At 46.2% G+C, this 25,041-nt stretch overlaps 1 protein-coding gene across 11 annotated transcripts in view; it reads left to right on the top strand.

Moving 5' to 3' along the window:
- The window catches only part of FRMD4A (FERM domain containing 4A), a 365,195-nt gene that overhangs the window by 245,410 nt on the left and 94,744 nt on the right, over positions 1-25,041 (top strand). For all 11 annotated transcript variants that reach the window (XM_050324260.1, XM_050324261.1, XM_050324262.1 and 8 more), the window contains one exon: positions 19,721-19,815. In XM_050324260.1, coding sequence (XP_050180217.1) covers positions 19,721-19,815 — 95 coding nt within the window. The remainder of the gene's footprint in view (positions 1-19,720; positions 19,816-25,041) is intronic.

Genomic DNA, 25,041 nt, shown 5'->3' with positions numbered 1-25,041 from the left:
GTTGCTCAGCTTATAGAAAATTGTTTTCCATTCCCATTCCTTTTCAGCCTCAGTGAATGCAGCTTAGACAAAAGATCTCAACTTTCAACCAAAAGGCAATTCCTTCTGCACGGCACAGTGAGAGCTTTGGCCACGAGTGAGGCTCCTGGGCTCAGGGGCATTGCATGTAATGAGCATTAAGGGGTCTAAAACTGTTACTGCCTCACTGGGAAATTCTTTCCTTTCCCTCTCCTCTGCTGCAGGTAACCCAAAGCAGCAGCTGGCCGTGGCTGTGTGGTGTCAGGTGGGAATGGTTTACCTGCAGCGATGGACTCAGGCCAGTTAGTTTAGAGCAGCCCGTGTGTGCTCACACAGACACGGGTTTGAGCGTCACACTTGGCCATGGCAAAGCGAAAAGAAGCTGGGTCCAGCACCATGGTCCTGCCTCAAAGGCTGCTGGGGCTATTTCACCCCACTACCTGTGGCACACGAGGGAAAGGAGACACCTGCAACCACACAGAAGGGGCAGGAGGCTCAGAATGGGAAGCACAGGCATGTGAGGAGGCCACTCTGCCCTTTCTGAGGGGGATGTGCGTGCTCCTCAGCCCTGCTTAACCCCTGTCTCTACAGTCCCCATCCAGTCCCTCTGCTTTTGTCCAGGAGTGTTTTTTTAGGCCCAGTCTCTTTGGAAATGATGCAAAATGCCACCCCCCAGTGATATAGCAAATCTCCATCCTCCAACTTTTGCTGTATTTCCAATGTGTGGCTCGTTGGTCCTTTCTGTCTGTATTTCGGGGAAGTGCCTACTCATGAGAAAGCTCTGGGCTATCTGATGTCGAAATGGATTTGTTTCTCATTTTGGTGGATTATTTCCCCGAATTCCCCTCCTCCCCCAGGGCTGCCCTAGCTTGCTGATGGCAGCATGGCCATGAGTTGGGTGCCTGGAGACGGAGTGAGGCAGTCACAGCGTCGGCTGCGAGCACAGAAAGGCCGCCTGTGGCATTCGTGTCAGCCGTGATACTGGATATCATCAGAAAAACCATCAGCTTTTCTAATTTTCAGGACAGAGGAGATGGCTCTCAGCTTATAATTGGGTCATGCTTTAAAAAAAAAACCTGCATGACCTCATCGAAAGCAACAAGACATGTGCTTGTCCTCCACTTACATTCCTGTCCCGACCTCTCCCAGAGAAGCAATCCTTTTGGATGAGAGGTTGTTAATACAGATAGGATGTCTTTTACTTTCCCATCTACCTGCACTCAGGCAAGGCTCACTACAATTGCTTTTGAATGAAAACTCTTCTGTTATTACTTTTGCTGGGAAAGTGCCCATACTTGGGGAGGAAGGAGCACAATTCTAAACCTGCCCTGGGAGGAAACTTCAGTCTCTGTACCAACTTTGAAGCTATCTTGGTAGCAGGTCAAACCAGATGCTTGGAGGTAGAGCCAGCACGACATGCCAACTCTGGAAGGTTTTTTATCTTTGGGAGAATTGATTAATAGTACAGATTTTGGTTTAGTGATTTATCCTTATTTTCAGAGAGGAGTCTCCCCTCCTCTGTGCTGCCTGTCTCCAGCATTCCCATTATCAGAACACGAATAATCCCTCCTGTGCAAGCAGAACAGCAGGCTAGCACTGCAGCCTGGTCCCCACCACATCTGTCTTCCGGAGTAGCCATCCTCTTCATCCCTGGAATAAAATGAGGCAAGTAGTACAGGCATCTCCCCATCCTCACATGGGCACAGGTACATTTTGGGTCACTGTGATCAAATGGTTGCCAAGCTAGCTCACTGCTGGGTATATAACTCTGTGGTTACAGCGGAGGATGGAGGAATAAAGGGGGGTTGGAGCAGGAGGTGCAGTGCTGAGTAGATGCAACCTGACAAGATCGTGAACAGGCCAGCAGCTTTCAGCTCATCCCAGTCCTCCTGCCTTGGCAGCCCAGACAGTGTTGGAGACTTGGGCTTGTCAGAGTGGATCTTGTAATATCTCTTAAGTTACACCTGTCTCCTGGAAAAGGAGTGGACTAAAGAGATTTGCCTTTGCCCTCTTTAAGAGTAAAATAGAATAAACCAGCCAGGGCATTTACACTTCATTTCCCCTCCTTGCTTTGAAGACAAGAGGAACATTTCATGCATTGAGTTGTTCTGAGCCACACAGTAATGCGGGCAGGACCACTGCTCATGCTTCCCCAGACCCTCTGATGTTTATTTAGGAAGACCGTCCCAACACCCATGCATCAGCCCCATGGAGCAGCCAGGACATTGCACAGAACAAGCCTCCAGCTGCTGAGCAGCTTGAAGTCAAAAAGATTGAGGGTTTGGCTGTGGCACTGGGATTCTCCAGGTTACCTGAAAGATTGGGGTTTGGATTAATTTTCTTCTGTCTTTTGAGGATGCTTCAGCAGTGGATGTCTAATTAGAATCCCTTCCACTTAGGCTCTGTGATTACTCCTTCTTCATCCCTGTCACTAATAGGCACGAGATGAACAAGCCTATTTTGTGATGTTCAGTTCTTCTAAACCTCATCTTCTTATTTGATTCTTATTGTCTTCTGAGCAACCAGAGAGTTAATATGCAGTAGTGTGCTTTAAGAGGAGGAAGCACCATCCATGCCCCTGACTTGGTCCATCTCATGGGGACTGGAAGCTCACTTCTGATGGCTTCTCACTGTGCTGTTTTCCTCCACTCTTCTCATAGGCAGAGACAAACTGGGACCACAGGCAGCAGCTGGGATAGCCCTCAAGCCCCAGGGACTCCACTGTCTTTTTCTCCATGCACCCACATCCCTTTCAAAGGCCTTCTGATGCTCCCTGAGTCTATTCTGATGGCCCTGAGTCTATTCCTGGAGATGGGGACCCCAGAGCCAAATGTTTCCAGAAACCAGGGTGGACATTTTTATATGTATCCAGGATTCTCTCAAGTTATTCGGTAAATGTCACTGAGCTACAGAGACACTGATGGTCAGGCATACTCGGTATGATTCAGAGCTTGTCACAAGCACTTTGCACAGCTCTAGCTCTTGGGCTTTTGTGAGTGGTTTTGAAGCAGTCCGTTCCCCGAAAAATACTATGGAGGCAGAGATCATGAATTATTATTTGTTTTCACTGTGTGGACAGTTGATCAGTGACAGATGTTTCTAATTGCATTAAGCAAGTGGAAATAATGAGAATTAGATAGCAGATTCTCCAGGAATTTACATTTAGATTGAGTTACAATTTGCTATTAAAAAAGAAAATTCAATGTAGATGCATTGGTTCTTCAGCAGGGATGGGAGACGATTATTTTTAATTATTATTTGATTACTTAAAAATGAACTCCATTACTGTACTTAAAAATATTTGACTCAAGGGGATGACTTAATATGTGTGCTTTATGTCTCCCAAAAAAGATATGGAGCAATGAAATGGCTCATCAACAAACATCTCCTCCACCTCCCCATTAACAGTCATATTGAAAGGCAAATGAAAAACTGAGGCTGCCACAACCCCACCTCCCAGTGCCCTTTACAAAATTTGGCCAATGTCAGGATGGCGGTGATCGGATCAGGCTCACCCAAACCATCTGCATCCCTGACAAATTGAATTAAGTTGCACTGATGGAAGACAAGCTGCATCCCCCTTTGGACACCACGGTCTGCTGGGCTTGGCAGGAGCTTCAGGTTGATTTTCTCTGTGCCCTGCGTTGCATGTAGCTGATGCAAAGTCAGCCAGGGCCGAGCAGAGGTGGGTGCCCAAACTATCACAGTGCCCAGGCTGGGGCAGGGTGTGGGTACGAGCAGGGCTTCAGCACACAGGGAGCAGCAGCATCTGCTGCCTCCAAATGACACATATCTGACAGTTATCTCCCAGCCCATGCCAAGAGGAAATGAGCTGTGATTCGAACTGCTGGAGGTTTTACTTTTGGGACCCTCTCATGGCTTTTTTTTTTTATTTTATTTTATCTCCTAGATTTCAAGTTCAGCTTCAGACACAGAGATGTGTGAGTCCCCTGTCAGCAGAGAAGGGATTTATGTGCAGTGCAGATTATTGTATGTCTCTGTTTAGCACAGAATCCAAGCTATAATATTTTTTTAACCAACTAGCTGGCTCAGCTTTTTATTTTATTTTTTTTTCCTTTTGCCTAATGAGAGCCTTATCCAGAACTCCTTGAAGTCAGAGTCTGTCTATCAGCTTCAGTAGGCTTTGGATCAGATTTCACATCAGTGATTCATTATTAATTACACATCTGGGACTCCCTTTTCAAAGAGTTCATTGTTAAATAAATTCACTTTTAGACATTACAGACTTGGCATTCTTGTGCATTTAATAAAAGTCTGGCAAGCCAGCAAAGAGCCATAGGCCAGCTTCTCTTCTGGTATTGATGGATGACTCTCCACTGAGCAGCAGTGGTTTACACTATAAGAATATAACATATCTCTTTGCTCTCATATAACCACTTTCTGTCTGAGACTAAGTCTGTGTTTGAGACTTTTGCCTTTTCTGGGATTTCTCCTCACTTTTTCATAACTACCAGCAAGAATTCTTTTGTGAATTCAGACATTGCAGGGTGAAACATATTTTCCACTGAGTTTCTTTTCTCTCCAAAGAGATACTGGCATCTTTTTCCCTCAGACAAACTGTGGTCACATCTTCAGAGCTTCCTGGGACAGCAGACAGGCAGACAAATGTTTTCCTGATGCCTATGGCAAGTGGAATGGAAGACTGTCTTTCTAAAGACATAGGGTCTTTCCTCATAGTCCCCAACAGTTTAAGCCATTGAGACACTGAACTGACCAAGGAGCTGGTCTTTGTGCTTCCAGCAGCAGCATCTGCCAGCAACATGACTGATCTCTGGGCTGACCAAGCTTATGAGACTTTGACTCTGCCACTGGGAACAGCCCCTCTGATATCCCTGCTTGCACTACTCCTGTAGGATGTACTTCTGCCCATCTTTGACATGGTGTTTAATGAAAGCAGGAACAGATACAGTTCTTTGGTCACTTCAATCACACTTTGCAGTGAGGAGATGTCTGGGTGAGACACAGAACGAGACTCTCTGACGCTGCCAAGAGGGTTCAGCTTTTCCTCAGGGAAGAGGAAGGGTTCCAGCATCCCTCAAGGGCAGGCAGTCGCTATCCTGTCCACAGTGGAAGTGTGGTCACCACCCAGCTGTGGTGGAGGACATCAGTCCCTGGGTCTGCTGAGAGAGGTGCTTGAGTTCGTGGCACTGGGGACGAGTCCTTATGCAAGGAGAGTGTGTTAGCTGCAGTGTGTAGGGTTTGGATTGACACCGCCCCAAACCATCTTCCAGTTCCTGGCAGTGCTGAGGAAACTTCTAGATATTCTGAGGGACAAAGAGCTGCGTTGCCCTTGGGTTATAGATGATTTTGCATTTTGGTAGCACACCTCAGACCCCATAACTCCAGCTGCCTCAGCCCATGTCTAGCAGCTCCCATGCCATTGCATGGCACACTCAGGACATCACCCCATCCACGGGCCAAGAATTGCTTCTTTTCAGAAATCAGGCTGCCTTTGTTTGCTTTCTACCCCTCCTGCTTAGAAAAATTTTCTCAATTCCCCATAAAGTCTCCAAGCTTCTCCTTTCATGGTTCATTACGTCTATTGGCTAATTCTGCTATTGCCCAGTACATCACCCACATTTGTATGCATTTACATTTTCCAATTATTTCCTTAGTAGCTGTTTATCACTAACAGTATCCACCCTGCCTGAGTTCTCTCCTAATCACTCTGTCTTATTTCTTCTTTATTCTTTCATTGCACAAAAATGATGAGTGGTTTTTTTTTAATAAAAGACACTCACTATCTCATCCGGTCATTCATGTCACCCTCCTCCTTTTTAATGGGACTGGGTTTATTACCAGCACTTCTTTTTACAAATATCAGGGGAAATAAGCCTTTCTTTTTCTCCCATTAATTCCTATGGTGAGCAAGTATTATTTTGCTTTCTTTTCTTTCAAGCTGTGGTCAATTACCATTTCTCTCCACTGCCTCCTCCTTTATTTTTGGGGTTTACAGTGTGACAACGGTGAGACAGGAGTCAGGAAATGAAGCCCACCATGCTTGACCCCTTCCCATTCACCTTCAAGGTGCCCACAAAGGCATTAAAATGGAGTTGTGAGGAGGCTGGGGGGAGCAGTAGGATCCATCTGGGCTCCAGATTGTCCTGATGTGCACCAGGATGACCCATGTGCTCCAGCCACACTGAGTTTTAGCGTTCCCTGTGTTAGTTCAGCAGGTGTCACAGGAGAAATAACTGAACATCTCGAAGTGGAGACAGGACTTCACTGTGCTCAAGGTTTGTCCACTGCACCTTGATCTGCTCCTTGGAAGTGTCCTGTCCCTGTCCTGCTCTTGACATGGGCAAGTGCTGGATGTGGTGACTGCTGTGACTGACAGAGGGGACCAGACCACAGGATCCAGGGAGCCTCCTTGCTATATCCCAAAGCGTGCTGCACATGGAAACCTTTGCTTCTTAGGGACCCACACAGTCAGTTGGCTGGCTTCATATATAGGCTCTGAATGTATAGACTCAGTAGGGATGACTGCAGACAGTGCTTAATATGAGTAGCTGAAGGCAGGGGAAGCTTCTGTCCTTCTGTAGATGTCAAGTTGTTGACTTTTTCCATTCCATGTGAAATAACCACTGTTTTATCACAAGCCTAATCCTGTGTTATATTCCAAACCTTCTGCTGACTCAAGAAGCAGAGTCTCCCTAAGGGTGCTCACCCAGAGGGAGGGACTAAGTCTTACGGGGCAAGGTGTGTTAGACTCTGCCCCATGGCCCAGCAGAGTCAGAGGCTGGTCCCAGCCATCACTCTGGGGAACTTGGGGACCACACTGAGGCACAGGAGATTAGAGGCCAGACTAGCAGGGAGGACCTAAGTGGGGTAGCACTGATTTCCTGTGCCTTGGGAGCTGGACCTACACAATGCATCACACTTTTACTTGACTTCAAGGTCAAAGCAAGTTTCCTTAGGTATCCCATTTCTTGCTTTCCCTGACCACTCAAAACCACTCAAGACCCCCAGCTTTGCCACCAGGCATTGAGCAGCGTAACCTACCTCTGGCAAACTAGGCCGAGCCTCTCTCTTCTGACCTTCCCAGGGGAAGAACTGTCTGTCTGATGTGTAGTATTTTCATAGCGTGCTTTATATTGGAGTGTGTTAAGCCAGAAGCTTCAAAACATTGTGGTATGTTCTTAATATAGCAGCTGCATATGTACAGATAATTAAACTGATGAGGGCATCCAGGAAGACCAATATGTTTCAACTCCCAGTTCTTTAGGGGAGGGGAATCTAATATTGTATGGAGAACTTACTGGTGGAGTCAGCTCTCTTGAATGCATCTCTAAGTATAAGTATGGATAAAGATGAAAACACAAAAGCCTCTGCACCTGTTATGCTTCTGCAGGCATTCAACTTTCCCAGTCTCAGCATATGAGGATGTAGCTCTTGTTAAGTTTAATTTGTTCCCCTGCACTCACAAATGGTGTGTAGGACAAAACAGGATGATCTAATTCTATGCATCAGACCTAGCACTATTGTTTATTTTATTTACTTTTATTAATGTTAGATTTGCTTAAATCACAATTCACAAGATGGTCATGTAGATTTTGCACAAAGCTTTTTTTTAATAAATTATTCCAATGTGTTTAGAAACTGTGCTACAAAAATAAGCATTCACTTAGCTTATTAAATATTTTCAGTGATGAAGAAGTGACTTTGAGTGAGGATAGAAATAAACATCCTTATTCAGGAGAGATTTTTTGAAAAGCAAACAGAACATAATAATGCAGCTAAGCTAGTACATCTTGGGAAATTATTCTTCCTTTTCCACATCAGCAATGAGAGATCAAGAGCATTTCAAAGCACCAATTTCTGTAGGCTGGATGAAGCGAGATGGACATTTCTACAGTTGATTTGAAACTGGATGAACTAGAGCGCTGCAGAGGTTTACAGTCGAAAAGATAAATGGGTTGTGTGAGCTGTCCAATTTCATTACGTGCCCTAGCCAAACTCTTTCTTTAATGTTTGATAGAATTATGATCAAATATTTCAAAATAAAAATGCTGACCTCTGTATAAATTGTTGTTGACCTTGTCAAGGTGGGTCTAATACTTTACAAGAATACCAACAATCTCTCAGTGATATAAAACTTCAACAGATGCTACCAAATCAAAATATATATAGAAGGCAGCTGGTTATTCACACTGGCCGAGTGCTTATCAAACCCCATTGTCGGCTGAGTGTGAAATGGATTCCTGCCCGGAAAGCTGGCTCTAAAGCTCACTTCGTGTTCAAAGTTTGATTTGCCACATGTGATACAGTCAGATGATTTAAAACACAATTGACTTTCTTGCAGCAGTTGACTACCCTGATTCAAAATTCAGAAATACAGATCTCCAGAAACTGAAAGGCGAGTACATATGAAGGCCCAAAATACTTTAAGCCAAACATTTACAATAGAGATTATCTGAATAAATTTGTCACGTTGGAAGCACTTTCTTAAAGTAGGCCATCTCACTTCCAACCCTGCTTGCTGCACAGAATGCAGAATGCCATTTCTGTGTCTTCTTTCCTTTGCATTAAGTCAAGGGTTAGAACCAAAGCCCTGTACACAAACCCTCTTAACTCCCCAGCATGTGCAATTTGCATCTTGAGCTGCTTCAGTTTGTATTAATTTAGCACCAATCTCCAGTTGAAGAGCTCCATCTAATCTGGCCTCTATATCCATCACTGCTGCATGTTATGTGCAAAGGAAGGTGAAAAATCCTCTGCAACTCCCAGTTCTGTGATAAAGCCATGAGACATGCTTAGTCTCACTAATATCTTTGCTCGCTTAAATTGATTACAGATAATGGCAGTGAAATCCATCTCTGTTGCAGGGGCATCTTCCACAGGTTAAATACCTTTGTGTTGAAAAATGAGACATTTTTGACTCTTTGCAAGGATGAGGGAAAGAAGACAGTTGCCTGGCCACCCTGGCTTCTTTCAGGCCACTTCTCAGGGCTGTAGGAGCATTGTATGCCATGGTCCTCCTCAGGTTACTGATGCTGCAAAGCACAGTTTCTTCTGTCTACTATTTATATGAAACTGATGGTCTTCAACCAGGGCCAAGTCCTCCTGCATGTGGGCATCTTCCTTCTGCTCTGCTTATCTATCATCCATAACTTTCTCATCTACATATACAAATCTCCTAGAGGTTTCATGCAGAAGGAGATGGGAATCTACCAAATAGATCATTAACGGGTTCAAGCCATTGAGAATGATTTGAAGGGCTAGTGAGTCAATGGTTTGAACCTATTAATGATCCATCTTAGCTAGGAATGAGTTTTCTTCTGCTCTAAGGAAATTGAATTTGCTTGAAAGTTGCTAGTTTGGGTCCACATAAGTGGGTATCTTTTTTTGTACAAGTCTTTCTGAGCTAGTGCCTCCTAAGTTTTCTCTAAATTCCCTGAAAATTTAAAAAAAAAAAAACCAAAACCTCAGTCAAAACTGTCAAATTTGGGATGTATTTTCATTAAAATCATATTAATCCACGGAATGCAGCTCCTGACAATACTATAAAACTTCTTATGGAGTTCAGAGTAGCCTCCTGAAAACACAGTATTTGGTGGAGTAAACACATAGTGAAGCAAGCAGCCAGCCAGGCTTTGTCTTCAGGAGTGCCCTTTTAAGGGACAAACCAGATCTGATGTTGTGTTAGGTTTTGGGCAAAGCACAAAGAAAGATAACAGAGAGACAATCTGCTTCCCCCAGTCATCCAAAACCAAATCTAGAAAGTTTAAATAAAGAATAATAAGAAGCTGCATGCACAAATTGACTCGGGGCAACTTTTTGACTTGCTTCAGCAATGTTTTCATGGCTGATTAGATGAGCTGGCGGTGGCCTTGGCAGTGCTACAAAAGCAATTTTTACATCAGTCAGCATGAGGTATTCCACACTTTCCATCAAATTCCTCCAAAAAAGATGCCTGCCTGCCCTTCCCATCTGGCTTTGCTTCTGTGGTTGGCCAGATCTTCTCAGTCAGTTCATGCTCCTGGCCACAATTCAGTTGGAAAGAACTCAAGGGTGGCTTGAGTCCTCTTATGAGGTTACTCTGCATGATCTCCTTTACTGCCCAGAAAGATGACCCGTGGGGGGAATGTCAGGATTTTTACCCTTGCCTCTGGAAATCCTCTGCAGAAGGGACTCTCTGCATGCACAGATCAGCACTGTGGCATACAGGAGGTACACTGGGAGACAGTGGACCTGGCACAGATGCTCCATGAACTGGATGTGCATCCAGCCAGCACATCCAGGCTGCACACCACAGAGATGCAGACTCTTGGGGGATCCCAGGAAGAAACAGTTTACAGTGTGCTGCTCCTGCTGGCACCCTATGTAGTCAGGGCAGACCAGGACATCAGTTTGAATGCCAGGCACAGCATCCTTGCCCTCTCCCCAACCCTGCAGGAGACAGAGAGGCAGACTCTCATGGGGGATGTAGTGCTCTAAGCCACCAAATCTGCTTGTGCTTCAGGTCTACGGACAAAAAAATACATGATCAGAGCCAGGGCCATCACCAAAACTCAGCTCATCCTTCTCCCATGCTCAGCACATCAGCCAGCTCTTTCAGCTATTTCAGCTGTGGGGACATCAGCTGCTCCCTGCAGAGACAGAGAAGAGATGGAGCAAGCAGAGGACTAAGGGAGGGAAGAGGGAAATGCTGAGGCTTTTGTCATTCATGAGAGAAAGGCCTGAGCATGGAGCAGATTTCCTGTCCCAGTACCAGTGGCAGCTGGCTGGTCGCTTCAGATGCAGTCACCTGAAAATTCTGTTGGAGTCACGGGATGATACAGATGACAACAGAGAGGAATGGGGATCATTGGGCATCATCTGAATGGGGAAGGAGTGCAGCTGCCTCTGCATCAGGCAAGAAGGGGAGGAGGGATTCTGGAGACCCAAAAGTGTCTTTTTCATCCCACCAACTGCTTCCCATTTTGGCTTTGACATGAATTTGCCATGCAGGCTTGGCTGGCTCATGCTCTCTGCTTTCTCTGACTGCAAAATTATTTAAGCAGATTCACATTGCTAATATGTAGGGGAATTAGAGAGTGTCAGCAATGGCTTCTGACTTAAGATATGGAGTGTCAGGTATAAGCTGAACCCAGAAATGCAGCTATCTGTGAATATTTCTGAGGCAACTCGTCAGTAGGGTGTTTTTAATCCTTTTACCATATAGAAACTTGGGATTTTTTTTGTCTCTTTCTCTCTGACCCTAATAAATCTTAATTCCCACAACTTGCGGGTGTTGACTTTCCAAGAACAACATCAGTGGCACTCTGTCACCACCCTCCACGTCCCCGAGGCGGCTGCTGGAGGCAAGTTGTCTCATTTTCTTATGTAAATGAAGAAAAGAGATTTTTAGAGCCCACCACTGACTGGGAAGGAGGTGCTGCCTGTGCCAGCACGAGCAATGCTCCCATCGCCGGTTCCCAACACTGATCGAGTTCAGCTGTTCCGTGACAAAAAATAACGTGCTCCCTCTCCAGGCAGTTTGCATTCCGATTAATAATTTTTCACCCAACTACATCCCAGCCTGCTTTGATTATGTGGACTCCATATATTGACACAGTAAGACGGAGCTGAGGAATGGACCTACCCCACAAGGGGAACTGCAACCGCTAAACCCCCAAGCCTTCAGCCTGAGCGGTTTTGTTCCATGTTGTTACGCTGTATTTGGATGAGGCAATGGCTGAAAGGGCCATTATTTGGTATTTACATGGCGTTACACGGAGCAACTTCGGATTTTTCTTTTCTTCGGAGTGCGTGAAATGGGTTAAACAACGGGATGACAGAGCTCTTGGCAGAGCCACTTTGACAAGAGGTGAATTGCGCATGAGTGACAGTTCGATGGCCCCTGGATGAGAGAATTCCACATTTCCTGCACAAGGAAGCAGGGTCAGGAAGGAGTTACAGTCCATGACTACCATGGGGCAATTCCACTGCCTAACACATAGGGGTATGAGCGTGCTGCTGGCTTTCAGCAGATAAGGCTGCTGGCCACTGAGTAACAATGGGGATACAAAGGGTCTGTACTGGCACCTCTACAGCCCTTATCACCGTGGTGTTGGAGGATAGGGTTGTGGATGGTTTTAGTACATGATCTAATTCATTGGAGGCACCTGGAGTTTGCCCCATTATCAAGTGCTAATAGTCAGTGGAGGGGAAGGATTTTGCATGAATCACCATTTTGCACTTTTATTTCCTCCTGATTGCACTGCCCAAGGCTGGAGACAAGCGAGGGCCGCTGCTGGCTGATGAAGAAACGCTGTACTCTGTCTGGCAGGGCACAGCCAAGGGATGAATTGCTCTTCATTCGTGCAAACCATTCCTTTTCCACCTCACCTCTCCTGCTGATGGACTGGCCACACTGCCCACATCCCCCAGCCTACACTGCAACTCAAGCCACCAAAGAGACATTTTTCAAACATTCAGCCTTTGAATGTTGAGCAAAATTTGACCAAATCAATGCGACTCAAGAGACTGGTTTGAACCACACTCACTTCACAGTCTGTCCTGCAGAAGCCAAACCTGCTGTGTCTGTGCTCATAAATAAAATAGGTTGGTGCTTGCTGGCTGGGCTGAAAGCCATGTGGCACAGCCCGGCTTGTGTTCATAGGACTAAACTCCCTCTTTCCAGTGTGACCAACCTTGAGACTGGGGCTGGTCTGGGCTGTGCCCTGGTGGCTTTGACTTGGAAGGCACCAACGGGCCAGCCTGCACCAGCATGTGCTCACAGTTAAATACCAGTGGTTTGAGTCCTGGATCCTGTGCCTGACCACAGCTGGGCTGCAGCACAAACTCAGTGCAGGCCCAGCACCGGTCCTGCAGACAGTCTTTAGCACTGCAGCACTTGGCATGGCAGTGCCTCACCTCTGTATTCTCGTGATTTTTCCCCCTGTAAGTCCCTCCAGCAAGCAGGCAGTGGATGGTAGCGGTCTTTTTACCCTCAGGAAATGAGGCACCACTCGGTGTGAGCCGGGTACCTGGTTCCCACAGCTCAACGTGTGTCCGTGCTGGATGGATGCGGGCGGCACGCGCCTGTCCATATGTTGAAGCTGTGCATTTCCCAGAAACCTTCTGCCACAGAGAATTAGGGAAAAGCTATGACACGGGGGAGGGCGAATAGATGGGCTTGTTTGACAGTTAATAAAACAATGAAATATACTTTGTGTGTGCCTGAGCTTCTAGGGACGTACCAGCAGCTGCTAATACCATGTCATCTGTTTTTTATTCATGGCACTGCTGGACTGTGGATAGATAATCTCTCTCTATAACTCACTCATTTCTAAGCTTAATGAGAAGCTGTCACAGAGAAACATGCCTCTCTGCCAAAAGTGGGTAGTCTGTCTTTCCACTGGGGAAACACATGATTCCAGAGTTCCTCGGGCTGCTCAAATCCCAGTAATGTTGTCTTTTAATTATATTGAATATTTAATACTAGAATGCTTATGTTTCTGCTGTATTTTGCAATATGACTGACAGAAAAAGTCCACTCTGTCTCTGTCAGACAGAGAGGTGCTCAATCCCTCTGATCATCTTCGTGGCCCTCCTCTGTACCTGCTCCAAGAGGTCTGTGTCTTTCCTGTACTTCAGAGCTGGATGCAGTACTCCAGGTGAGGTCTCACCAGAGCAGAGGAGAGGGGCATAATCTCCTCACTTTACCCGCTGGCCATGATTATTATGATGCAGCCCAGCTTTTTTGGTTGGCTTTCTGGGCTGCAAGTGCACATTGCTGAATCATGCCCAGCTTTTCATCCACAAGTATCCCCAAGTCCTTCTCCACCAAGTTGCTTTCAATCCCCTCATTCCTTAGCCTGTATTGATACCAGGGGTTTCCTTCACCCAGGTGTAGGATCTTGCACTTGACCCTGTTGAACCTCCTGAGATTCCCATGGGCCCCCGTCTCAAGCTTATCCAGGTCCCTCTGGATGACATCCCTTCCCTCCAGTGTGTCAACTGTACCACTCAGCTTGTTGTCAAGCTTCCCCCAGGTTTCAAGAGATTCTCCTCAGAAGCCCTCTTCCTCCTCCTCCCATCCTGTGGCCAAAACATAACGTATCAGCATCATCACTAAACCTGTGTGACAATGACTGTGACTAGTGTTAGGAGGCACCAAAATGGGTTTTGCATGTCACCTTGTGTAGCAAATCCTTGCTCTGCATCACCTGCATCTCACTTCCTCCTTTTCCTCCCTCCAGCACCGGGAATGTCTCCCATGAGCAGATCCCAGCTGCTTCCGCAGTGGGTACATCGGCCCATGTTAGTGGGCTCATGCTAATAAGAACTCATCCAATAAATGCATCAAAGAGCTGTGAAACCCAGGGGCTTTTGACATTGAATCGGTATGAATCACCCCTCATGAAGCCTCCCCTTTCCAAGGCACTCTCAGGCTTGTCCTTCTCTTCCCTGCTTGCCTTCAGTGCCTGCTGTGCTCTGTTGTTATTCAGGGAAGTTGCCATCGCTGTCTAATTGGGAAGAGACACCTATACTGAGTAGACCTTTATATAGTGTCTTTGTGCTTCTAGAAATGACTGGAGTGCATGGAAGAGAGACTCATCCCCTGTGGTTAATTTGCCAGTGCTGTGAGGGCTCCTTAAAATAGCACCAAGGAGGTACAGACAGAGCTTGGGCATTGTGTGCAATGAAGTTTTCTTGGTGTGGTTCTCTCTAGCACAGGTTGTGCCTTGCAGTTCTAGGGTGTGGAGGGGCCCCTTTAAGCTATGGGGAAATGCAGGGGGACATGCCTGGGAGAATCAGCTAGTTGTGGTCCCATGTGGACCTTCTTGTACTGCCTTTGGTGCCTTTTCATAATCTTTCTTGGTGGCAAGTTCTAGTTACAGAGCTGCTACTGAGGACTCAGCTCTTCCCCTGCCACCTCCTGACACCACTAATAAAGCTCTCCCTTTCTTCTAAGATATTATTTGAACAAACTTTAGCTGGGAGGGAGGGAATGAGTTCACTGCTTCAAGCCTGTGGGATCTGGGGTTGCAGAGGGTCCTGGCCATGGGCTCACTGTGCTCTTTGCTGCTGAGGCTTTGTGGGTCCAGGACATTAGGCAGCATTTCAGATAAACCTCTCAGGCGTGGCCCAGGCAGCAGGGAAGGGCATCTAGGTCATTCTGCTAATAAGGAGGCAGCCACTAATGAGTCCACTTCTGCTGTCCTGCCTCTCCAAGAGGGAAGGGAGAAACCTTAGTGTGTCCCCAAGTCAGGATTGATCACACAAAAGAGTTGCCCCACTCTTCAGAGGATCAGGAATCCGCTGGACAATGTTTTGGTGCCATCATGCCTAGCAAGTGGATCCAGTGACCCGTTGTTGAGGTATTAATTTTTGGGGAAGGTGTCGTGTTTCCAAGTCCAGAAAGTTCAATTTGCAAAGTGTTACTCATTCCAGACTGGAGTAGGAACTGGGGAGTACAGGTAGGGGCCCAGAGCTATGAAAGCTCTTGGCTCACTGCCATGCAAGGAAACCTCAGAGAGAGGGTTTGGCTAATAAATGGCTGGTGTTTGTGCCAGAGACTCCACTATACAGCTCAGCAGGAGCAGGCTCTTCTGCCCCAGGGACAGCTCCAGTGTGCTGGGATGACAACCAGGTCCCTGCTGTTTTCTCTAGTAACAATAACAGTTGATTTGCAGTGCACTGTTCTTCACCGGCTTTTCTGCAAAAGAGGATCCTGTAGTAGGAGGGAGGAGCAGGGGATTCACTGGCTAAATAATGCTGCTCTGACAACCCACCCCACAAGCAAAGCATGCTCAGCTCTTGCTGCTCCAGCTGAAGGATTTCTGCTGGTGTTCCCCATCGCAAGCTCAGGCCATCCAGCTGCAGCTCTGACATGCTCCACAGGCTGCGTTTTGTGACAGAGGTTACATGGAGGATTCCAGGAAGGTATGGGTAGGAAGCAGATGCAGAGGGGTCACCACAGCTGCCTGGGCAGCTCACAGGGCACCACAGTCCAGCTCTGCATCATTGAGGACACAGTTCAGTTTCTAGGCTGAATGCCACCTGTTACTCTAATTTATTCCTGTGGGATGCACAAGCTATCTTGCTGACCGTCCAGTTGCATTGAATGCAGAACATCCTGGGCCCACTTTCTATTGATTCCCCTGCTCTCAGAGACCAGGTCCCCATCTTCTTCAGTGTGCCTCTGACGGAAGTTTTATTAATGCAAAACGAATATCCCTCTGGAAAATGAAGTCCAGAAATTAATAATGAATTAAAACAACTTGCCACAGGCATTGCTAATGAGCTCTTTGTCTGCGCAGCTCACATGAAAGGAGGTCATTGCTCAGCCATTCACATCGCGAATGGCAAGAAGATTAACCGTTAACATCGAGCGCGAGGGGCTCTCCTGGGACATCGGGACAGGCTGCGGCTCAGCTTGTGCCTGGCTGGGTTTTCCTGCCTCATCCCTGCTGTGCAAGTTTGTCTTGAGGAGTATTTACTACCTGGAGAAGATGCCTTCCTTCTCTCTCCTCCAAAGGACTCAGGTTGCCTGTCTGTGCTGGGAGGACACGGGAGTCATCCCAAGGGAAAGGACAATAACCTTGCAGAGCTTAAGGGTAGAGAGGAAAGTAATCTTGAGGGGGACTAGCAGGGCTTAACTTCACTGCTTCATAAGCCTCTTCAGGGACTCTGGCCCAGTAACTAACTTGGCACTGCTCCAGTGCTGGGTCTGCATCTATTGTTCTTTCCCCTAATCTTGCAAGGCAAAGGGTTATCCTGCCTTATCTGCTACCACAGGCTTTGGAGGAGGCCCCACAGCAAGGGCACTGGAGATCCTGCCTCTGCCAAGCCCCAGGGGCAGGAGTGGGGCTGTGCTGGGTGAGGAGCATCCACTACTGGGCAGTAGAGAAGGGAAAGCTGTCACAGCAAGCTGACCATCTCTCCATGGCTGTTTCATCATCCAGGTCTCACTCAGCAAAAATAAGGAAGCAGCATATTGCATTTACCCATCTTGTCTGAGAAGGGTGGCTGAAGGCGAGTGCCTTTGGTGCTGCTCTGTGCTGGATAGCTGGGGCTGGATGCAGTAGTTTGTGGGGCAAGGGATGCTGGACACCACTTCTCCATGAGGTGGCTGAACAGCAGCAGGGGATTTTACCCTTTGACAGTGTCCCCTGTGGCACTCCTGACTGGCTGGAGCAGAGGGACCCATCACTCCCCCATGTCCATGGGAAGCCTGTTACACATCAGCTTTTTATTGCTCTGTTCTGCTTTCTTGTGAAATATGAAAGCTCAGCCTCTTCTTTCCAAGTGCTTAAGCCAGGCTTGGGAAAATGCTATTATGTTAGAGGCATGCTGTTTCACCACCCTTCTCCACCCCTGCCCTCTCAGGTGGGACACTGATGGCTCACTCCCTTGCTTGGCAGCACAATTGCTTGTTTGTCAAATAACTGAGTCACCCCAGAGCACTGGGTGCCAGGTAGTGACAGCCACGCAGCTCTGAGCCTGCGATGCACTCGAGGCATGACTGGATTCACCTCCACCAACCGCCCCCACCTTGGCCTTGGTCACGGAGGAGCCAGACCTGCCATGCATTCCCACCCGTCCTCTTGTGGTAGTGCTGGGTTGGGAAGAAATCCCTTTCTAGTGCAAAGAATTCAGCCCAATCAGGAGAGAAAGTAGCAGGGAGACTTGGGCAGGAGCGAGGGAAAAGCACAGCTTCAAGACTACACATTGACAGGCTCAAACTCTTTTTCCTGTCTCTCCTTTAAAAGTTTTTGCATGTTTGTCTGCTGTTAAGCTGAAAACTCATCCAACACCCCACAGTAACCTGCCACCTGCACTGAGCCTGTGTATCTCTGAATCCACCTGGCAGTCTTATCATCCTCTTTGTCACAGTATTTTTGTATATCGTAAGTCAAACTGTAGTTTGTTCTTCAAATGCTCTGTCAAAGAGAGATTCATCTTGAAGGAGACAGGGATGCTGCAAATGTCCCTCTCACCCATCACAATGCCAGGACAGAAGTAACTGAGGAGTCTCCAGAAAGTCTGGAGACTGGTGTGCTCTTTGCTTGGGTCCCTGAAGGGACTTAAGGGGACAGGGGATCTGACCATGACCTCATGCCTGGTCTGCTCATCTCTGAGCACTGTTTGGAAGCTGATTCAGGCATGAAAGTCAACGCAGTCAGCAGCAAAGTCATAGCACAGGCTCCAACAGTTGTGTCTGAGAAGTCTGACTTGGGAATTCAAATGAAGCTGGTTGCATCCCACCTATTTGTTACCTGCCAGCATGTTCCTCCTACACAGCAACTTCTTTTGTATTCAGAGGCTTCTTTAAGCCAGTGTTGCATTTAGGCACAGCTATTGCTTCGTTCTTTGCTGGAATGACCTAGAGACCCCCTGTGCATTTGGTGCCCCAAAGGGGCAGTTCAGACATTACTGTAACTGCTATAACTAAAACACAGCAGGAAGAAGGGTGTGTAGATGCCAGGGAAGTGTACAGGCAAAGACTCAGCTATGTCAAATACTATGATAGTGCTGGGTTTAGGGACATTTTCAGAGGTTGAGAGTCTTATGAATCTGTTTGGGTGTTAAAGTACAAATCAGAGATTTTTCAACAGCAGCTGTGCTTGTGTTTGCAGGACAGGGCAGTTGATTAGGACAGCAGGGTTATCAGGTCCCCAACACCCATTTTCTGCACAGCATCATCATTTCACCTCCGTTTAACAACAGGTTCATGTCTGGGGTAACTGACTCAGCTGGCTGACAGACTGGTTGGGTCAGTCAAGCCTGCAGACAGTTTTATTTTCACTGAGGCTTGCAGCACAGAGATTTGTAGACCAAATCCTTATAAACAGTCACATTGTTGGGATCTCTGACCCCAGCTGTGCCAGTGCTGCTGTAACCAGTGCAGCTCTGGGATCTGGGGCCATTGCAGGCTGCAGCCACCTGGATCCTTTGAACCTCTCTTTCCTCCCAGCGACAGTCAGGACAAGAGCTGTGTTATGGCCAAGGCTTCAGAAGTCTGATCAGAAACACAGGAGCTCAGCCGAGCAGGGGAAAATTCATAGAGGCAGAAGGATACATTGGAGTTAAAAGACAAATAAGATTTTGCAGAAAAGGTTGTAATGCACCATCCTCTGATTCTCTGAGCTTGGCTTTTATGCTCTTATAAATGGTATTTTGAACACGTGTGCCTACTTGCCTGTCTTTCTTTCCAAGTGCCTAAATTTGAGGATATATCCTTATCTCTCTATGACAAGCAATAGTGAATGGGAAACTATTTTGTTCTGTCATTTACTACTCATTTGGTCCTGTCACATCCTATCTTTTGGCACTATGTATTTTGTTAGTGTTATGAGCATATATCCATGCTGTGTGTGAGAGAGTGGGTGTCTGAAATGTGTTTGCAAAGGTCCTTGATAAAAAGCTTTAACAGCTAAAATTATCAAGAGAGGCAGGAGGGATCTGGTCCTGGTAGATCCCAGCACTGGCAGGCAGCAGGTCATCTGTCTGCAGGGACATTAAGCGCTGAATAGGTCAGAATTGCCAGGTTTTTATTATTTACCTGGGAGAGAAACTACTGCTCATTTCAAGGGACTAATGTTCTTTGGAGATTTAGCTTGAACACCAGAGAGAACATAAAAGCAACAGCTGTGGAGTGTCTTCAAGGATAGTGTTTTCCTCCAGAAGCACAGTGCAGTTCTACCCAAATTCTCCTCATTAATCACTTTCTTTCATTCTTATTTTCCAGCCAAAGCTTTTGGCCAAGGAGTTGCTTGACTTGGTGGCATCTCATTTCAACCTGAAGGAGAAGGAGTACTTTGGAATTGCATTCACAGATGAAACGTAAGTGTGAAAAATTGAAGACCTAAGAGGCAACTCTTAGATCACAGAAAATCTTGTTGGGTTTGCCCTAAGCAAAGCAACCATCGTAGAAACCCTATGCACACCAAGGTCCTAGACCAAGGTCTAGGAAGGCATGGACCTCACATCAGAGGCTGTCCTATGCTGCCCCTTCCTCAGAGGGCTTGAGGCCTCTCATAGCAAGTTAAACACAGCTGGAAGTGAACAGAGGTAGTAACAATCCCTTCCTAACCCCGTGTTCAAAGAGTTGGAATCATTTGCCATTGTTAAAAGGTCTTATGGATCTAAGATCCACTCACCAGTTCAAAATTATTACCACATTGGCAGAACTGTTCAATCAAAGTGTTAATCAGTTTATTCACTCAAGCAGGCTTAAAAGTGATGCTACGTTATTTCAAGGAAAAAAAAAAAAACCAGCTTCACAAAATTAATCTACTATTTCTGATGTTTTAGAACCCAGATTGGAGTCTCTTAAAAAGAAAGAAGGAAGTGTGGGAAAGGAAGGGATTGCCAAATTTAGCATGAATTAAAAGCATTTTTAAATATAAAATTTCCATCATGGAAAGGATTTGACCTCACCAGGAATCATACAACAGCCTTATGGCTGAACTAAACCAAAGGATGGGACACTGACACTGCAGTCACTTCAGTGTTGGTTGTTTGCCTAGAACCTCAGCTCCCAGAATCCTCAAATTACCACAAAATTTCAGGGTTTGTCTCAAGACAGGCCATATCTACCCCCTGATTAAACAGCAAGAATAAAATTAGCACTGGAGAAACATCAAGGTCTGCCAAAGTCTATGATTAGTCCTAGGCTGTGACCCCTCAGTGCTACTGCACAATCCCTGCTACATTTTTCCAGCTGTCTGTTTTCTCTCAGGAGTTACACTGTCCTTGGCATATGGACTATGTCTGTATGCACACCCACCATACTCCACCTCGGATTGCAGTAGGTTTTCTCTTCGTATATGAATCAGGAAGAGGCTTCCCACACCTGCATCATTTTAAAACCCCAAGATTTTCGAGCCAGTGCTGTGTCCCCAGAGCAGCTGAGTCAGCAGTATTGCTGTCGTGAGCCAGTTCCGCTCTCCTGCTGAAGTAGCAGGGAAATGTAAATCATCTGCTGGAATAATGATTCAGGATCGGGTAATCAGAGGCTGCTGGATAATTGCACAAGTATATCCTCGTTCATCTCAGCAGCGATCACCCCTCTGAAGTCAATTCCTTTGGCAAGTGCCTGCCTTGGACAGCCTGAGGCCACCTCAGGACACAGCTCCCAGGATGCAGGAACACTCAGCATCAGGCACGTGCAGACACAGTACCCAAATCCCAGAATCCATCCCAGATCACTGATGTGAGCAGCTCAGCACTGTAGGAGATTTCCAACCCAACACCAATTAATGAGACTGATCCCCCAAGCAGGAGGCACTGGTCATTTACACAGCAGGAGGAGGAAATTGCTCTTACAACGGTCTTATTTCACGTTGGAGAGAGCAAGTTACTCAGTGGTGCTGCCTGAGGAGTGCAGGAAAACCACACAGAGAGGCCAAAGCACACTAGGAGGTGAAAATATTCTCTTAACAGTCCTAACAGCACAGGTGAGAAACAAGACATGTCAGACTGCAACCAGAGCAGCTGAGCAAGTCCCAGCTCTCAGCTGAGTTGTGAGGGCGCAGGGCTCCCCTGGGAGTGCAAGGGAAGCTAATGAGGAGGTGTCAGCAATTAGAGAGAGCCCAGTCTCCCCTGGGGCCCACAGATTTAACTCCAAATGGTGTAAGCAAAGATCTGAGTTAGCAATGGGAGGAAATGCAAGCAGCTGATAGAGGTTGTTGAGACAGAGCTTGAAGATACACAATGGATACAGATGGATGTGCTCTGTCCTGGCAGGATTTCAAAGGGTTAGGTGATGGCATCCACTCTCCTGGTCACCTTCAGACCTGTAGTCAAAGTGAAGCAGGGTGCATTTTAGGAGATCCTCATCCAGACTACATGAAAGTTTTGGGGACACCCTCATTAAATCAAGGAAATGCAATCCAGAAACAAGCCAATAAGTCCAAGCTGATCTGAACCTGATCTGCAGGTTCAACCAAGCTGGTCTGCAGCCCTTCTTGCGTCCCACTGTGACTCTGACATTTGCACTGAGGCTTCTTCAGTGCTATGAATATAACCTTGACAAAAGTATTTCTTCTTCAGTTGTAAAATGCTTTGAATAGAGTTGTCACGAACAGCAATTGTTTTCTTTGACTGAACATAGACAAAAGAATATACCTGAGGGCTTGGACAGGGTCTTGGAAATGGATGTTCCATGTCAACTTGAGAGAATAAACTGGGCTGTCTGTACCACAGACCTTAACCTGCTATGTGAAATGGAAATATAAAAAATCCCCTTCTCAAAAAAGTAGTAAAAACAGTCTCCTAATTTGTATTTGCAGGGCACCTAATGCAGCCCTTTAGCTGATACAGACCAGGCATGTGAAAAGAAACCCTTTAATTCTATGACACAGACCCTCAGGGACTTCCTTCTCTTCACTCTCCACTGAGTTTCCATGTGCCTTACTTGAAGGGAACTCATAACCAGATAAAACAGAACAAGCCTGGTTCATAAATGTAGTCTGGGGTTGGCTAAATCACAAGTTTAGAAAGAAGAAAAGCCACTAAAGTATTAAATCAATTCTTCTATTTAAGAGTAAAAGCTCTATGAGAGTAATTTATTTAGAAATTATTTGGACTGGGGATTTCCATTCATTAGTTCTGCTCTATCATGACAACCTTAGAAGAAAATCAATAGGAACAACCTTTGCGTTGGCAACTTAATAGCTTCTTGTGATAATATAGGGCCATTACTGCATTCAGCGTGACTAAAATTAGATTGTCAGACTATTATGGAGGGGGGAATAACGCCTTCTATTTTAATGATCACAGGAACTCTTTATGGTGAGCCATTAACTGCGGGAGAGCACAGGTCAAAAGGATGTCCCTGTGCAGCACGTGGGGCCAAGCTTCACAGGAAGCCAGAAGAGCAATATGCTGTTTGATTAAAACTGAAAAAGAATGGGGAAAGGGCTATTTTTTTTTTTTAGTTCAGCTGGTTATGAATCTCCGCTAAGTGCCCTTTCCCTTGGCATCAGCTCCTCCAGCATTCACTGAGAGCAAGTGGTCAGGATTACCCTTCTGTTCACTGCAGACTCCCCGTCTGGGCCATGGGCAGGTTTTCCACATCCTTTACTTGTCCTTAGATGCGAGTCACCTGCTCCATGGAGAGTTACCAGTTTTTGCATCCCACAGCTCCCCCTCTCTGTGGGTCCAACCGAAAGCTGACTCAAACCCTTTTGCTCTCTCACCAGAAGACAAGCTGCAGAACACCTTCTTCAGCTGATTAATACATATCATAAAAACTGCAAGGCATTGAGACCCCCAGTATTTGTGTTACATGTGTCTAGAGATTGTACTAACGTGATGAGGCCAGTGATAGAGGATGCCCTTGCGCAGCACAGGTCTCTATGGCCAAAGGGATGTCAAAGGGACAGTAGGGTACTACCCTTCCCTGGAATACTCTCTCATCCCTGGGAACTGGGGGAAGCCTATTACCACCCTCCAGCCACGTGGTAGAGCCAAAATGAGAGAGCAGGTGTCTCACATCCTGGTTGAACAGCTGGTCCACTGGAGGGTGCAGCATTCAGAGTAATATCGTGCTCTGGCACTGGACCAGTTCCTTTATCACCAAGTCCACTCTTTTCCAAAATCTGCATAGTTAAATTCATATAGCTCCTTGAGTTTCTCAGCCACTTCAAAAGTATTTCTTAATTTAAAAAATCTGTGATCTTAAAGGGTTTTTGTTTCTGTCACAATTGATGAAACCATAAAACAGTTTATATGGTTCCTATTATGTGAATTGATATTTCTCAGTGTCTACTCAATTCAACATGAGTTTGACACTGAAGGGTGTGAGTTGGTTTATTGGTCCAAATACCTTTATGACACAAATCAATGTGGATCCACTTTTCAGAAAACTGGACACCAACCAGTAAAACTGCATAAACAGAACCACCTGGAGGCAAAGTACTCATTGATGTACCACTCTTTACTGATAAAAGAAAACAGAACTACTGCACACAATTGACAATATGGACCCTGAGCAACAAAATCCATACTCAGTCTGTAAACTAAATGGACCCAGTTTCTTCTCCTAAAAGCAATTATGTGGTTGTAGTTGACACACCAGTTTAACTGCCAACATGACTACAGCCAACAGATAAAAATGATCTGGCTTCCAATATTTGATCTCCCTATAGTTTTCCCAAAACTGTTTACACCATTATTTGTGAATACACTGATACAAATACCCAAACGAACAAATCAGTGGTGATAACGAAACAAAAGCTACTTTGTGTCTCTAAACTGAACCATGAAGGAAATCCAGCTAGACTTAGGCACGTATGAATGGGATCCCAGTGCAAGCTGCCTAAACTGGTCCATGAAAACTGTCAGGATTGCTACATGCCTAGGGTTATATGCCCTTACTTATTCTCTGTCTTACATGGGCTTGTGCTCCATGAATAGTTCTGCTGACGACAGGAGGACAGCTTCCAGAGCCAAGCGTTTTGTGGTGTAACGGCATCGGAGTTTGGCTCCCTGATAGACCACATTCACAGGCAGATGCCAGTGACTATTCCTTGCTGCTGCTCTCTACATGCCACACATGCACACTTGAGAACAAGGAGTTAGGTGACAGTCTGCAGTGCAGAAGCCCTCAGCGATGAAAGATTGCAAGTAGTAATTGAGTACAGTGAGCAGTTAGCTCCTGGCAGGGATTTAAGTGACCTTCCTCCTCTGAAGGAGCTTCGGATTTAAGCTCCATGCAGATGAGAGTAATGAAACTCTTCAACCTAAAAACTCAGTGGCAATTAAATGCGTTATTCAGTGCACACAACCGTGTACGTGTGGGACATAAATGTGTAACCTGGTACGCACACGTCTATGCATGTAGTCACTTTGTACTGATTGTATCAACCAGCTTCTCCAGTTAAAATGCAGGGAGAAAGAAAAGTCTTCTCAAAACAAGAAATACCTTGAAATGATTTATTGTGCTGTGCACTGTGGCTTCTCAACCCTTCCTTGTGCACGTTAGGCAAACCCAGACATTGCTGTTGAATAAACATAGAGGTAGACAGTACGTCCATTGTCAACAACTCTGCCTCGGTGGGAACT

This window comes from Myiozetetes cayanensis, unplaced genomic scaffold (genome assembly GCF_022539395.1).
Source record: "Myiozetetes cayanensis isolate MyiCay16 unplaced genomic scaffold, myiCay2020 scf3, whole genome shotgun sequence".
Classification (NCBI taxonomy): Eukaryota; Metazoa; Chordata; class Aves; order Passeriformes; family Tyrannidae; genus Myiozetetes; species Myiozetetes cayanensis.
The sequence above is the reverse complement of the archived record's forward strand: the minus strand, read 5'-3'. Positions and strand labels throughout refer to the sequence as shown.